This window comes from Mercenaria mercenaria, chromosome 4, assembly GCF_021730395.1.
Source record: "Mercenaria mercenaria strain notata chromosome 4, MADL_Memer_1, whole genome shotgun sequence".
Lineage (NCBI taxonomy): Eukaryota > Metazoa > Mollusca > Bivalvia > Venerida > Veneridae > Mercenaria > Mercenaria mercenaria.
In genome coordinates this window covers 56,986,685-57,003,031 of record NC_069364.1, presented here as the reverse complement: position 1 = coordinate 57,003,031, position 16,347 = coordinate 56,986,685, and the positions used below count along the sequence as shown (strand labels likewise).

Sequence of the window (16,347 nt, the reverse complement as noted above, 5' to 3'; positions counted from 1 at the left end):
TGACGACCAAAGGTCAGACTTTGAGACAGGCCAAAGGTTACCTCTACCAGAACAAGACAAATCTGAGTACGTCCAAACATATGTTGAAACACACTCGCATTATAATACACCAGCATCCCAAGTTAATGCTCCACCCCCATCCTTTGTCAATTCAACTCCTGCTGCAGCTCTGAACCCTGATGTAAACCCTTTTACACCTGTGAACTTACTACAAAATGTAGTGTTGTCTCACAATGATGATGCACACAACCTACAACAGTCACCCTAAGAATTGCATGCAAGTAATGCAAGTAATGATGTGTTAGGAAATAAAAGGGCTGAGGAACCTTTAGAGAAAGGTTTCATGGAACTAGCAAAATCTTTAGCTGAACAAGTAAGTCTTAATAGACTTCCTCCACCTGAACCCGGAATATTTTTCGGTGATCCCTTGAAATACCCTGGATGGAAAGTGGCCTTCCATACCTTGATTGAAGAAAGGCATATCTCTTCTGCTGAAAAAATCTATTATCTCAAGAAATACATTGGTGGTCCAGTTAGAGAGGTAGTTGAGAATTATTTCCTGTTGACTTCCAGCGATTCCTATGATGAGGCTAAAAAGCTTCTTGACGAAAGATATGGCGATCCCTATGTTTTGGCCAATGCGTTTCGGGAAAAACTTGAAAAATGGCCCAAAATAGCTCCGAGGGACGGTCAAGGTCTTAAGGTCTTGTGTGATACTGCTGTACGTTCTATTGGCAGTCTCCGGTGTCTTGATGATGATCGAGAGAATAGGAAGTTGTTGCTTAAGCTGCCTGATTGGGTTGTCACACGTTGGAACCGCTCAGTTGTAAAATGGAAGGATCAGAATAATTCATTCCCACCTTTCTCTGAATTTGTTAAGTTCATTGTTAGTGAAGCCAAAATTGCCTGTGACCCTATCACATCTCTGCAATCGTTAAAAGGTGACCAAGGTATCCCAGAACCAGAGAAGCCAGACAGGCGTCCTAAACCTGACAGCAGCAGAAGACCCCGACCCCCTATAAGAGGTCATTCTCATTTGACTGAAACAAACTCGACACACTCTAGCACCTCTGTAAGTTCAAACAAGGTCAGTTGTCACCTTTGTAAGGGAAGTCATGACTTAGATGAATGTTCACAATTTACTGCTAAGTCTTTAGATGGAAGGAAAGCCTATGTTAAGGAAAACAGTTTATGTTTTGCTTGTTTTAACCCAAACCATGTTTCGAAATCTTGTAAGCACAGGAAACAATGTAAAACATGCTCTAAATTTCACCCAACATCGTTACACGGTGACATACCGAAGCGAGAAAACCCAGTTTGTGGTTCAAGAGGTAACTCCAGCGGCAGACAGATTGGAAAGGGTCAGTTTCTAGAACATGTTAAATCTCACTCTAGTGCTTCTTTTTCAACCGATACAGGTTTATGTCTCAAATGTTCTATGATAGTTCCAGTATATGTGTCCCACATGGATAATCCAAACAAAGAGAGATTGGTTTATGCGCTTCTTGATACACAATCTGACACCTCTTTTATTCTCAGTCATACATGTCAAGAACTTGGTATTACAGGCACAGAGGTGAAACTTATGCTTTCTACCATGCATGCTGAAAACCGAACTGTCTCCAGTGAAAAGGTTAAAAACTTGGTTGTTCGTGGGTTTGACAGTGACTTGCGTTTAGATATTCCTACTGCGTACACCAGGAATATTATGCCTGCCAACAGATCACATATTCCGTCTCCCCAGATTGCTAAGAAATGGTCATATTTGGAGCTTATTGCGGACAAGCTAATGCCTGTGGGTAATTGTGAAGTAGGCCTTCTTATCGGTTATGATTGTTCAAGAGCCCTTCTTCCTCGCGAGATAATTGCCCCAGTTGGCGAAGGTCCTTATGCTCAGAGAACAGACTTGGGCTGGGGTATTGTTGGTATTGTAGGCTCTGATGGTGTTCACAGTTGTGACGATGAGATTGGCGTAAGCCATCGTGTTGTATCATGTGAAGTACCTTCTGACTTGGTTGTTGGACCGACTCAGACTGTCTTATCTTTCCGTAATAGTGTAAAAGAGGTCGTGAATCCGAGTGAGATTGCGAGAATGATGGAGCTAGATTTCAGTGAATGCGAAAAATCTTCAAAGACCCCCTTTTCACGAGAAGACCAACAGTTTATTTCATTACTGCGAGAAGGCATTCACATAGCGGATGGACATTATGAGATGCCGTTACCATTCAGAGGTGGTGTCCCCCACCTGCCAAACAATAAATCTTTAGCTCTTCATCGCCTTGGACAACTGCGAACAAGGTTCACCAGAGATGATCTGTACCGAACAAGGTATACCACATTCATTAAGGACATGATAAGGAATGGGCATGCGGAGAAAATCCCAGAAGATGACATGGAACGCCAGGATGGCAGAGTATGGTACATACCACACCATGGGGTGTACCACCCACAAAAACCTGACAAGATTAGAGTGGTATTTGACTGCAGTGCACAGTATAAGAACAAATCTCTAAACAGCCATCTACTACAGGGACCAGACCTAACGAGCAACTTGATTGGAGTTCTTTGCCGGTTTAGGAAGGAAGCTGTACCCTTCACATGTGATATCCAGCAGATGTTCCACCAGTTCAAGGTCAATCAAGAACATAGGGATTTTTTAAGATTTTTGTGGTGGAAGGACGGTAACGTTGGAGATATTGTTGAGGAGTATCGCATGACTGTCCATTTATTTGGAGCCGTGTCATCTCCAGGGTGTGCAAACTTTGCTCTAAAACAGGTTGCTTCTGATTATGAAGTTGAATTCGGTTCTGATGTTGCAAGCTTTATTAAGCGAGACTTCTACGTTGATGACGGATTAAAGTCGGTACCTTCGGTCAGGGATGCAATCAGTTTAATTGATCGGGGTAAACAGCTTTGTAGTAAGGGTGGTTTGCATTTGCATAAATTCTTGTCCAGTTCGAAGGAGGTGTTAAATCAGATACCAGTTGAGGATCGAGCTAATGGTCTGAGAAATACTGATTTGCTGCGTGATGATTTGCCTATTGAACGGGCCCTGGGTATCCAATGGTGCGTGGAATCCGACACCTTTCAGTTTCGCATTACTCTGAAGGATAAGCCATTCTCTCGGCGCGGTGTATTATCTACTTTGGGCTCTGTTTATAACCCACTTGGGTTTCTGGCACCTGTCATTCTGATAGGCAAACAGCTGCTTCAACAGATGTGTAAAGATCAAACGGACTGGGACAGTTCACTGGTCCAAAATTCTTATGGGAGTCAAACATACCATACATGAATGAACCCCCAGAGATTCGAAACTTACCTACGAATGACCCAGAAGTTAAAAAGTCTTTGGTCCATACTATTGGTGTCGCTTGTATCTGGCCTAGTATCCTAGACCGAATTGCTTTCTTTTCCGATTGGAATCGTGCGACAAGGGCTATTGCAGTGTGCCTTAAGTTCAAGGACATGTTTGTCCAACGTTGTGTTAAGAAGCCCCGCAATGTATCTGCTAAGCATGACCTAAGGTTAAATTTTAAAGATTATCTGCCAGTTCGAGTAGTCGATATCCAAAGAGCCAAACTAGAAATTGTAAGGTTAGCACAAAGAGACGCCTTCCAAAAGGAGTATAAATTGTTGTCTTCTGCGGCGGCTATGCCTCAGAGCAAAGACTTAAATCAATCCCGCAGTAAGGTTCTACCGAGGCAGTCTAGTATCTTTAAGTTAGATCCATATGTTGACGGAAAGGGTATCATAAGAGTTGGTGGACGTCTGTCAAATTCCCAGTATGCTTTAAGTGAAAAGCACCCGGTTATCTTGCCTAGAAAGGGACATGTCACAAATCTAGTTCTTCGACATTGCCATGAGCGTGTAAAGCACCAAGGTCGTGGAATGACTGTGAATGAAATCAGAGCAAATGGTTTTTGGATCTTGGGTTGCAGCTCTGCGGTTTCTTATATGATATCTCGTTGCTTGACCTGTCGTAAACTCCGAGGCTCCTTACAGGATCAAAAAATGGCAAACTTACCTTCTGACAGAGTTGAACCAGCGCCTCCTTTCACTTACTCGGGCGTAGATTACTTTGGGCCATTCTATATAAGGGAAGGTAGAAAGGAACTTAAGAGATATGGTGTGTTGTTTACCTGTCTTTCGTGTAGAGGTGTGCATCTAGAAACAGCTAACTCTTTAGATACTAGCTCATTTATTAATGCTCTTCGACGCTTCTTGTCAGTTCGTGGTCCAGTACGCATTCTAAGGTCTGACCGTGGCACAAATTTCGTAGGGGCAGAGCATGAGCTTAAGGATGCTCTTTCTGAGATGGATGTTGAACAGGTCAAACATTTTTTGGTAAATGAAGGTTGTGATTTTCAGTTTCAGATGAATGTGCCCAGCGCCTGTCTTATGGGTGGCATCTGGGAACGACAGATACGCTCTGTTCGGAGCATCTTGTCTGCCCTCATGCTACAAAATGGGTCTCAGTTAGATGATGAAGCCCTCCGCACATTCATGTGCGAAGCAGCGGCCATTGTGAATAGTCGTCCATTATCAGTCTCAAGTCTGAATGACCCTAACTCTGCTGAACCCATTACACCAAATCACCTTCTTACCTGTAAATCCAAAGTCATTTTGCCTCCTCCTGGAAATTTCCAAAGAACCGATCTGTATTCGAGAAAACGTTGGCGCAGAATCCAGTATCTGGCAAATGAGTTCTGGAATCGGTGGAGAAAAGAATACCTCCACAACCTTCAGATAAGACCCAAATGGGTTTCGGCTCGCCGTAATCTTTGTGTGGGCGATATCGTCATGATAACAGACGAAAACCTCCCGAGAGGTGAGTGGCGCCTCGGAAGAGTTTCTGAGGTTTTTCCGAGTAATGACGGGTTAGTTCGTAAGGTTAAGGTCTTAGTAGGTGAGCCTGCTTTAGATGACAAAGGTAAACGAAAAAGAGATTTCAGTTTCTTGGAAAGACCGGTACATAAACTTGTATTATTGCAAGAGACCGAGTGATTCCCAGTCAAGGAGCCAGTAAACATTAAGCTTTGCGTTCAGATGAAGAATTTATTGTAACATTTTCTATATTTGTCAAATTTAAATACTTTCGAATTAAATGTGCCTTCTTTTTATTCTTGCATTGAATATAATTATTGTTTACGCGTATATACATACATCATTAATATGATCATTGTCATTTTGATATGTTGTGATCACATGACCAAGTAACTTTTAAACCAATTAGATTTTTGGGGTAAATTAGATAATTCTAATTTAGAGGAGCCATGTTAATGCGGTCAGGTTCGTACCCGATTGGGTCGAATGCTTAGATGTACGAATCCTTTAAGACGAACGTTATTATCGCCCTTTGGTTATTTGACGCCTTTTGTAACGTCCATTCTACGTTTTCGGGGGAAAAAGAAAAGAAAGCCAATTTGGTTAATTTAGTAGAGTTTTCCATAGGGACAAAGAGGTTTGTGATGTTATTTAGTCATTATTTCTAACACTGTATTGTTGTGTCAATATTTTACTGATTTATTATGGAATCATCGAATTTCAATGCAAATATTTCGCATTTATTTTGTACTGAAACTTGAATCGTTTTTATTTACAGTTTTCACGTGAGCATTGTGATTGTCAGCATAGTGAGCATCGTTATCGTCTGAACACTACTGATCTAATAAACGTTGAACTGCTCCCAGTGTATAACTTTGCCTTTGTTATTCTATCCGGCCAGGCTGCGCGTCATTCTTTCGTCCCATATGAAAAGACGACTGGTCGCCACAAAGTAGCTTTTAGTTAAATAGGAATACAATATCTAAGGAACTCGTGCCACTTTTTTACATCTTATCTTATTTCTGTTCACTGCTTTAAAACCGAAGATTGTTAAACATTTAGGATAAACTAATCAAGAAATACAGAGTGTAACATATAGATGCATTTACCACAGCAAGCCAGATCCTCACCTTCCTCAAATGTTGCACTTACTTGAAAAGATACAGCAGACAATATGCTTTAAATACAACAGATATGTTTTTTTTATGAGGCTTGAATAATGCTAAGAGCATACAATACAACAGACATAACATAAACAACAAAACTGGAATAAAGCAAGTCGAAGATATGGACACTGCCTTCCTTTGTAAAGGTAACTTGGGTTTAAACGTGTTAAATAGTTATCTATTCATAATTTACCTTGAAAGCGAAAAGGAAGACATTTCATACTCGTTTTTTAAAGGAATATTTTCGCAAGATTTCAAAGTCATTCATTTTTCTATTCTCACTTCTTACCGCACGGTATACGGTTAATTGTGTAATATTGTGAATGTCTATCTAAATGTTATTCATTTTTTTTTGTCAGTGTTACTAAAATTCACAGTTCATAAGTATCCGTGTGGCTCAAAAGTCCAGCACAAAAATGTGTATTCTTAGGCTAAAAGTTCCAGTATGCGGAAACCTAATATCAGTACATATTCTTCCAGGTTTTGTCTTTAAAACTCTTATGCTACGAGATATGTGATTGTTATTTGTTAAATGTTTAATTCCTCACACTAAGCAGTTTGTTCATTTTCTTATATACTAGTAAATTAAAACTTGATTAATATAGAACACTTTCAATATAAAACTCTGACTCTTTGGTCTTTTGGATATCCAAAAGATAACACTTGGAGTTTAAGGTGTACCATTAACCAGTCTAGGATTTGCCTCTGACTTTTCTAAGACATCGATGTTTGATGTTGTCTATGTGCTTTAGGGTGTATTTCATCACAGTAAAAATACATTGCTACAGGGTTTTTGTATGTGGGCTGTTTTATATGAACATGTTTCTCCCTATAAGATATCTGCCTTTGTTGTTTTAGCTATCACATACTTTCGCACTAACACAACTGTATTTGCAACATAGATACATCATTGCCTAAGCGACTTCATAAATTTGCATAACTAGTACTGTGGTGATCTGTCTGTCTTTCCAGTCCTGAAATATTTAATGACGTATTATGGACTTATTTTCTCTCCATTTCATTAAATGAACTACAAATTTGCTCGAGACACCATGTCTTTTGAAACATCATTTGCACTATGATTCCGTTTATATTATTTAATAACACATTATGTTGTATTAAGAGACTACTTGGATTAAGTATACACCTTCTGCCTGTCTCTAAGTTCGTCAGTAAATGCAAGCGCGTTATCAATACCAATGCAATGCCGCTTGAAAATAAAATTCGTAATACATGTATGTAAGCCATAAATGTCACTTAGAACATACAACAAACGTAGATAAAATGTCCCTTTTAATAATAAAATTGTACGGTATGTCATTACATAGAGAATAACAGGCTATTGTCTTCTGATATCAATGTTATCATGTACAGGCTAATATGGGCTGGAAGGGGTGACTCCTTCCGCCCATATTAGCCGAGACCTGATAACATTGATATCAAAAGACAGTAGGCTGTTATTCTATTTTACCATGTAACTACTATGCAAACTGCCTAAAACAACATATGTCTTCATCTCTTATTTTAAAAAAAATAAATTTATATTTTCGGATTTGAAAATTCATCCGCCCCTGAAACATCTGAACGAAACAATACGGCAGCCATATTAAATTCTACTCCGACAATGTTTTTTGAATTTCTGATATTCTTGTAAAAATATAACAATGAAATAAACTATTAACTACGTAAAAGTAAAAAAATATCCTCTTGAATAAACTAGAACATGCTTTATTTCCATATAATGAAACATTTGACTCAAACAACTACCTGTCCAAAACGCTGAAATTTCATTTCCAGTTAGAGACTCAGGTCAGAGATACTTTAAAGTTTTTAAAATCACTAAATTTACACTGATCCAAGAATTATAATTAACAGATCCAATAATAATTAACACAATTAATTTTGCTAATACTTAATAAAATGTGCATGCCTTAAATTAGGCATAGATCAAGAATAAGTATATCATACATTGTCAAGTGTATTGTAAACCTTTCCAAGAATCGATCTATGTAAACATTGTGATGTCATGATGAACGTTTCACAATGACGTCATTCAGTGCTATTGTCTGTGTGATAAAATAATTAGAGACAACCATATTGAAGGGAATTTGTTGAGATTACTGAATCTATTTAAAAGAAAAGTTATACAACATCGAAATTAGACTCTGTAATAAAATTCAGTCTGGAAGGAAATTGATGTAAAAACTAGTCCGTCAATATGGGAGGAGCTTACTTTCCTGATAACAAAATAAAATATCAGGCAAGTGATATCAGGCACTTTGCATAGTAGTTGCATGATGAATAATATTTCATGACTTTATTGAAGTAAAGTAAGAATAAACTAATACAACTACCTCGCATAATTTATGTTAGACTGTTACAAATAATCTAAACCAGGAGTCTTAAAGATGAACAGCAGACATGAATGGTTAATATTTTTCTGTCGATATGGCTCTCACTTTTTAGAAACTCAACTACATAATTTCTTATTCGTATATAAGTATGTTACCGCTGTACATATGCTGATCATCGCGTCTGTCACCATCTAAACTGTCATACACACTTCGGGAGGTTTCATCTGATGTTTTATTGGATCCTACATTCTTAGTGCTACACTCTGTAACTGTAGAGGATACAGCTTGCATCGTTACAGCAGTATTTACATATGGTCGTTCCTCCCTGACAATTTGGCTTCCATTTGGTTGTTTGCTTCTAAATAGTAAGTAATAAAAAGCCATATACCTTTCCACATCTTATTATTTTCTTCTATCGAAACTTCTCACATATTAAACAATTTCAATAAATCGGCTGAAGCTATAGTATCATTTCATTTACTCTGCGATGTCAGTCAAAAATTTAAAGGGTCACAAAAATACACACAAATGTCTTTAATCTACAAACTTGAAGAAAAGGTTTTTTACAAAAATAAAAATCAACTTCTTTATCTTGTGGTATCTTTGGAATAATTCTTAATTTGATGTGATGTATGACCATATATCAGTGAAAAGTCAATGTCTTGCTCGTTTGATAAGATACTTTAATGTTTATATTTGTGACTTTTAAAAAAGGGCAGAGATAAAAAAAAAGATTTAAATAATGTATTAGCACAATCCGACTTTGTTGAAATTTTCATAATAATATGATTATATTTATTTAAATGTGTTAAACGTTCGATAACTGTTTTATTACAATTATGGAAGATATCATTGAAGTACCAAATGGGGCGTTAACGTTTAAAAGCAGTGTACGATAGTTAGAAAAACGTCTTGACCTCTTTTTAAAATTGATTTTCAATTTTCAAGCATCCATTTAACTAAATCCGTTATTTACGGCAGTGTAAGTATATAAGTGGATGTTACATGACTGATATATAAAAATTAAATAAATATAATAAAAAGCATATAAATAACACGAAAAAAACGAATTGATAAAAACATTGTGGGGCACCACTTCGAACGGTCCTTGGCAAAATTACCATTTGTAAGAGTAAACCGTTCAAGACTACAAAATCCCTTTGCCATGTTACAAATCACCGAATTGTGCAAAAATAACCCTTACATTTTATCATTGAAAAAATACATTAAATGTAAAACAAAATATGTAAATATTCATAAACACAATACCTAACGAACCATTTACGCATATGCAGAAGCAGGCCAAGAAGAAATACACGTATTAATCTAGCACAGTCCTAAGTAACACTGAGTCTTAACAACGATCTATTAAAACGTATTTCACCTTTTTCCATCAGACACTATGAAAGAAAAAAGTGTAGCTTTAAACTATGCAAAGATTACACATCAAACATGCGGCTAGTCCAAAAGAGCCGAATCATAACTTTCCCGAATAACCGACCCTCCCATCAAAAACCTTTATATTAACAGCACTCAGGAAAATAAACAGAACAATGCAGTGATACCCGAATTGTTAGCTAAATATATGTGGAGCTCCCTGGGATGTTATAAATAGCATTGACCATTGGACATTGGATTATCCATATATTAAATTTTACGCAAATATTTGCTAAATACAGCGACAAAGGCCAAAAAACATTAAAATCCTTAAACCTAAGTTGCGACAAATATTGCAAAGGTATGTCAAAACGCTAGAGTGTTCAACAATGCGCTTAGTATACAAATTTATTGAGATTAGATGCAAGAACTATACCATTATATCGTCAAAATTGTTCTGAATTAAAACAGATAGTTCACGACTCAATTGATGTGGTACAGTGGTATATTAAGTAGGGGCATACTATATTCTGACTGAATACATGGCAAACTGCGTACATTGAAGAGATTGAATGAAATATACGAAATTACTTCGACAATAAATGATTGATATTAATGTAACAATACAAAATATGCCAGTAACTTATATTGTTAACTAACCTTCGTCTTATTCGGCGGACGGCTACAAAAGCCACAAGACTCAGCACACAAACACCTACACCAGCGAGCATTCCAAGAAGAAATATTTTTGCAAAACTGTCAGCCTTGTCATTTTCATCGTACTGGCCACCGAACTTCTCTGTATTAATCAGAAGATCTTAAATATTAACTTGTCATTAATATAACTTATATAACACAGTATACTATGCAATGACAATTTCGTAAATATTGCAACATATTTGTTTCCTATAGCTTCAAGGCATAAAACAAAGATAAATATTATAAACATGGCTCTCCGGCTGTGTTTGGGGTGACCCTTACCTTTTATTTCTTTTAGATTTAACAGTACAACTGTTGAAACTTACAATGTGCCAATTGTATAGATGTAATTCATATACAGAGTATGCATACACACTTATTCGACATTCTGATTTTTATGAAAAATACCCGTTGATGAAAAGTCTGTACATGTACTTCTCCGCCATTTACAAACATATTTATGCGTATGCTTGAATATATCTGAGCTTAATAATGGTCCAACTTACTCTGCAACTAAAGCACAAAACACATTTCCCAGTTTGTGAAATATCAAAAGAAACCAGAAACGAAATATACCCCGTGCATATTAAATGTAAAGCAATATAAGCTATGCAAAGAGTTATTTAAGCTGAATTTAAAATTTACCTTCTAGCATATATGCTATTCTTATAACACTCAAGTAAAAAGAAGTTATCGTGTACATGAAGATTTTAGGTACATCAGTATGCAAACTACATTTGAATTCCTAAATAAAGACTGGTCTAACATGTTATGCTACCGATAATAATACAAGGAGTCTTTGTATTTCGATATTTATATCTTTATGAAACAATGGCTTGAGTACTACTTAGATAAAATGATACTAATTAAAAGTTATCATTAATTTTATTAAGGTAAGGTACCGAAATGTTTCATTTCGAAACGATTTTTTTCTAAATAAAGAAAACAAACAAGGGTGTTAATGAAAACCTAAAGACATTATTCCTTAGTTTATAAAATAGAGAGATGTAACTCTAATGTGTTTCCAATAAGCTGTTCGACGTGCTGTCGTTGCAATACTTTGAACATGCAAGAATACTGGTGAACAAACAAATGTTCTTTTCATTCAACAAATTACTGACTGTGTTAAATATACAAACTGTAAAAATGATAGACAATCTTTTATGGAACTCGTCAGTATATAGCCCATGACCTTGCTTGTATCATAAATTATATCGTATCAAATATGATGTTCAACTTCATTCAACTTTCAACTTCATTTACAAAATGCTTCAAACCTCAGACCAACAACTTGATAAGTATGAACAAGTCAGATATAGTTTAGACAGAGGTATGCATCGTTTTAGTTAATAAAACATACGAAGACGATTACCTGTTATACAGTAGTACGTTGCTTAAAGAAATATTTTATATCATATTTTTTCCATAAGGAAACAGAACACATGTATACACATTCGCCTCATTGCAAAGATATCAGGCACATTTTCACAATAACATCATAAAGTTTAGCACCAGACAAAAGGACTAATTGAGTTCAAAAGATTTTGTCAATAATGATTAACAAAATATACAAATATGCATTCTAGAATTTTATGGAAAGTTGTAGTTATGAGAATGCATTCAGTGATATCGATCTGCTTTTCCCATTTTCTGAAGTATTTTGGCATTTTCTGTTACAAATTGATCGCACTATTGTTGCTTCAAGAATATAACCAGGTGCTTATGAAATACATTATATAGTAATAAATTCAATAGACATTTTTATTGACACAATTTAGCTTTCTTTGTTACGGTCTTTGAATTACTTAAAATTTTGAAAATTGAAACTGTCTGCTCTCAAACCACCAGTTCTTATCAGCTGTTGTACAAACTTAGTCACAATGTTTATGGGCATATGATGTTTGTCAAGTTTGATAACCCACCAGATAGTCCCAAGTAATCTTGAGTTATGGCCCATGAATTCATTAAAATTGCAAATATTGATAGTGTCTGATAAGCAGTTCTTATCCAGTGTTCACTGAAATTGAATTGTTTATGGGCCTACTATCCTTGCGAAACTCAGTAACCAGCAGGATAGTCTTTGTCGCTCTGTAGTTATTGCCCTGGCATAAGTAAATTGAGAAAATTGACACTGTGTGCTCAATAAGTACAGTGTTTTTAAAGTCAGAAGTAATTTGCTGTGATGCACCATATTGCCAGTTGTATTCCCAACCCACATTACACACACACCCACCATCCCTCCCTTCTGCCACCAACCCCACTTACACACAGCACAGACATGTAGGTAAAAACAATCACTGTTTTCTATCATTTACTTATCTATTGGTAAACATTCTCAAGTGCTCGGGCGCATTGTCCTGACAGCTCTTGTTTTTGATGCAGCTTTCCTTTGAATAATACAAGAAGAATTTAACAGCAGTTTCAAGGGTGATATTTATGTTTTTTTGATCAAATACATTACTTTTAGGGAGTTTCTACCAGTATGTTAATGTAGAATTTTAATTTTTGAAGAAAAAGAAATGTAGGGCAGGAAAAGTATGGTTACATTTCTTCCCCTTTTAATTTTTGTTTTGTTCTTTTTATAATGATATTAATTAACCTTTCTTTAATGATATAACTGCTCATAATCTCCATAAATTTTCATTAAGATTTATAATTAAAAGAATTAATTTAGCCTATGGTTAAGTATTTCTCTGTATAAGACAGAGATTTCATCATGATCTGCATAAACAGTATTAATATTAATATTATATACGGTATAAAAAGTGTGTTTAGTTTGTTTACTTCAGTTTATAGCAGTATATTGTTTCAATGTTCAATGTTAATGTTGTATCATTGATCACAACGCCTCTTTGAAATCCAGACCTGTAACGTCAATTGTGTCATCTATGTTATAATTAGACATGCTCACCAAAGAAAAGGTTAATGATCAGATAAGAATTGTTCCAGTCTATAAACTTAAAAACAATAATATCGTTATTTAGTAATTTCTGTATTGAATTACTTCTTTTATCACAGGGGATTTTAATTATTTTTGCTTTATTTACTGTAACATAGTTTAAACTAGGGCTGTGGATCATCAGACAAGTGGCGATCCGATCCGATCCGCGAGTCAGGGCTGTCGATTCACAGATCGAACCACGGATCACCAACAACAACTTATAATGATACAAAAATGCAAGCCTGATATGATTTTACTGTTTTCTTTATGGAATCTAAGCTTTGCAGTTCTCATAGTGCTCAGTTTAATAGTTTCGACCTATGTTTAATGTTTTGCTCATTAATTAAAGTCAGGTTTCGCGGGTGGACTTCTGTAATGTTCGGCCATTCTTGCAGATGAACGATATGACGTCGGTCATTAATAATCACAATATTTAGTAACAGTTCCGTATTTTTTGATAAGAAAATTTTATTTGTTGGACAGAAATTTTGTATCTAACTTTTTATTGAATTTAATTACTTAAATGATAAATGTTTATTCACTGTTTTGACATATTTCATATTAATTTTAGTTCGAAAGTAAGACCGATGCTAACTCTACCTAAACTATTTGATTACATCGGGTTTAGAATCTGACAATGCGCAATCATCTTAGATGTGCAAGAAAATTCATTGAAGACGTTTAATGTGGCTTTAATTTAGTTTTATTGATAGAATTTTACAAATTGCATATATTAATGAAAAAGATCGCGATCCAACGATCTTGACAATGACGAATATCTGTACTCGAACTTTTGGTCAAACTCGTGGATATTCGAGTACTCGGATACTCGTTGCAGCCCTAGTTTAAACAATACTAAATAAAATCAAAGTGAATTGTAATTATCTATAATCTTGGACCACTGCCAATAATGTCATACTGTCAAGCCTACAACCCATGCTATGTTGTAACATATTTTGTGATTAAATGTTACCTTGTATCGAGTAACAGCAACAATTATATATGAGAAGAAAATATATATCCCATCATACAATAGAATGAACATTAGATACTGTATTATACAGTATAAAAGCTCATGTCACCATTATTTATCCTGTGTTTAATTTCTGTTCCTGTTTGCCTTGCATGAATAGCCCATAATAAACATGTAGATTTAAGAATGTTGTTCAGAAGATAGCAAGTTTGATCCCAGACAAGGCAAATGTTCTCTCTTTTGTCTGAAGTCAGTAGCTGTTGTCATCCATTTCTGATTGGTGTGAAAAAAATTCAGATATATACAGAGAACAAGTCAATTGGGGTGGTCGTAGAGGTTGGGGTGTGGGGGGGGGGGGGGGGGGGTCAGTGCCAGGAGTTGGGGTTGGTGGTAGGGGTTGGGGGTGCAGCAGTTGGATTAGCCTTGGTTCGTTAGTCTATTTGTCTGTTTGAAACTAAATGTTTTGCACATATCTCCAAAAGTATTTGACATAGAGTCATGAAACTTCAGAGAATGTTATTCAGCATGTGAAGTTGTGCACCTGGCATTTTGTTAGGGATTTCACTCAGTAAGATTAGACAAAAATTAATGACTCTTCAGATAACATGTATAAAACACCTAAAATTTTGTAATGAGACTGATGTTACATGGGTGGTTTTCAAAATAATGAAGCAAAAGTGTGACATAGGGGTTAAAAATTCAAACTCATTTCTTATGGTGGTCACCTATTTTTTATGATAGCAAATACTTCAAATTTGAAGGAAATAACTTTAGGAAAGTGTTGAGAAATGCCAATCAGAAAATATTTCAGCCTTTAATTCGAAAGTTCAGTGAATTTCCAGTAAGATGGGTGATAAATGTTGCATGGTTTTATTACAAGGAAATATGTATAACAGTATTTTTTTCAACATAAATGATAAGTAATGGGTGTATGTGTATGGTTTGAAACTTATTTAATCATATGTTTGTGGACACTGGTTTTAAAAATCACCCTTTCTGCAAATATCTGACATGAAAATAAACTTTTACCTAAAAAATTGTTGCAGAATGCAATATAACTAACATATAATTATAAAACCTATATTTTTCTCACATTTTGTATGTTTATAAACCACATGCCAAATTTCAAGAATGTCCAGTAATTCTAATTTCTAGAATTGTCAACTCAAAATTGAGTTATTTTACAGATGCACAGGGACACATACTGAAAATCATGTAATATTCATCCATTATTAGTTTTCTATTCATAAAAAGACTAACGGTAATCAACTTTAGACAAATACTATTAAAAAAAATAGTTTATTCCACAAAATAACTAAAAAATTGAAAATTTTCACTACAAAAACATGAAAATTCAACAGAATGTAATGCTTTAAATGAAAAAAAATGACTTTAAACATAACTAACACACTGAAATCATTTAGTTTACATGAACTGCTTATTCAGAGTAGAAAAATGACAAAATGCCATGCATGATAAAACGGAATAGTAAAATTCATACATACTTTATAATTTTACTAAAAAGGGTGCACAGGGGACAAATTGTGTCAAAATATTTAGTCATAGAATATGTTTTATGGTAAGTAAAATTCTTTTAACTACACAATATTTACTAGTGAACATTTACATATGTAGGTAAACTTAAGAGCTTAAGAAGCAATAAAATTGATGTTTCCACTTTTAAACTTGAAAATTGGCAACTTCAGAAAAAAATGCAAACAGTGAATTTTAAATTGTCCAGAGTTTCTTATATAATGCTAAATTATCAAGTAATGCTTAAATTTTACATTTACACTGCTAGTAATATAGAACTGCCACCATAAATTACAGTAATGCTATGATAATTGATATATGTAAAAAAAGGGTGCACAGGGGACGTCACTTTTGGCTTTGTGAATATTTAACAGTCTGTAATATGTGAAGTTGAATGCTGCTTTTGTATCTGTTGTAACTCCCTTTCAAGGAAAATAAAGTAAAATCCCATTTTATTTAAAGAATAAAAGAAATCTGACA

The 16,347-nt window shown here is 35.2% G+C and overlaps 2 protein-coding genes across 2 annotated transcripts; both read left to right on the top strand.

Moving 5' to 3' along the window:
- The first annotated feature begins 343 nt into the window (after window positions 1-343).
- On the top strand, window positions 344-3,292 carry LOC123532323 (uncharacterized). The gene has a single exon (XM_053542218.1). It carries the CDS (start codon window positions 344-346, stop codon window positions 3,290-3,292), a length of 2,949 nt encoding a protein of 982 aa, XP_053398193.1.
- On the top strand, window positions 3,289-5,004 carry LOC128546018 (uncharacterized). The gene has a single exon (XM_053542217.1). It carries the CDS (start codon window positions 3,289-3,291, stop codon window positions 5,002-5,004), a length of 1,716 nt encoding a protein of 571 aa, XP_053398192.1.
- Window positions 5,005-16,347: the final 11,343 nt, after the last annotated feature.

Coding starts and splice junctions, on each gene's coding strand:
- LOC128546018 (XM_053542217.1), top strand. CDS start 3,289: ATGAATGAACCCCCAGAGATTCGAAACTTACCTACGAATGACCCAGAA.
- LOC123532323 (XM_053542218.1), top strand. CDS start 344: ATGGAACTAGCAAAATCTTTAGCTGAACAAGTAAGTCTTAATAGACTT.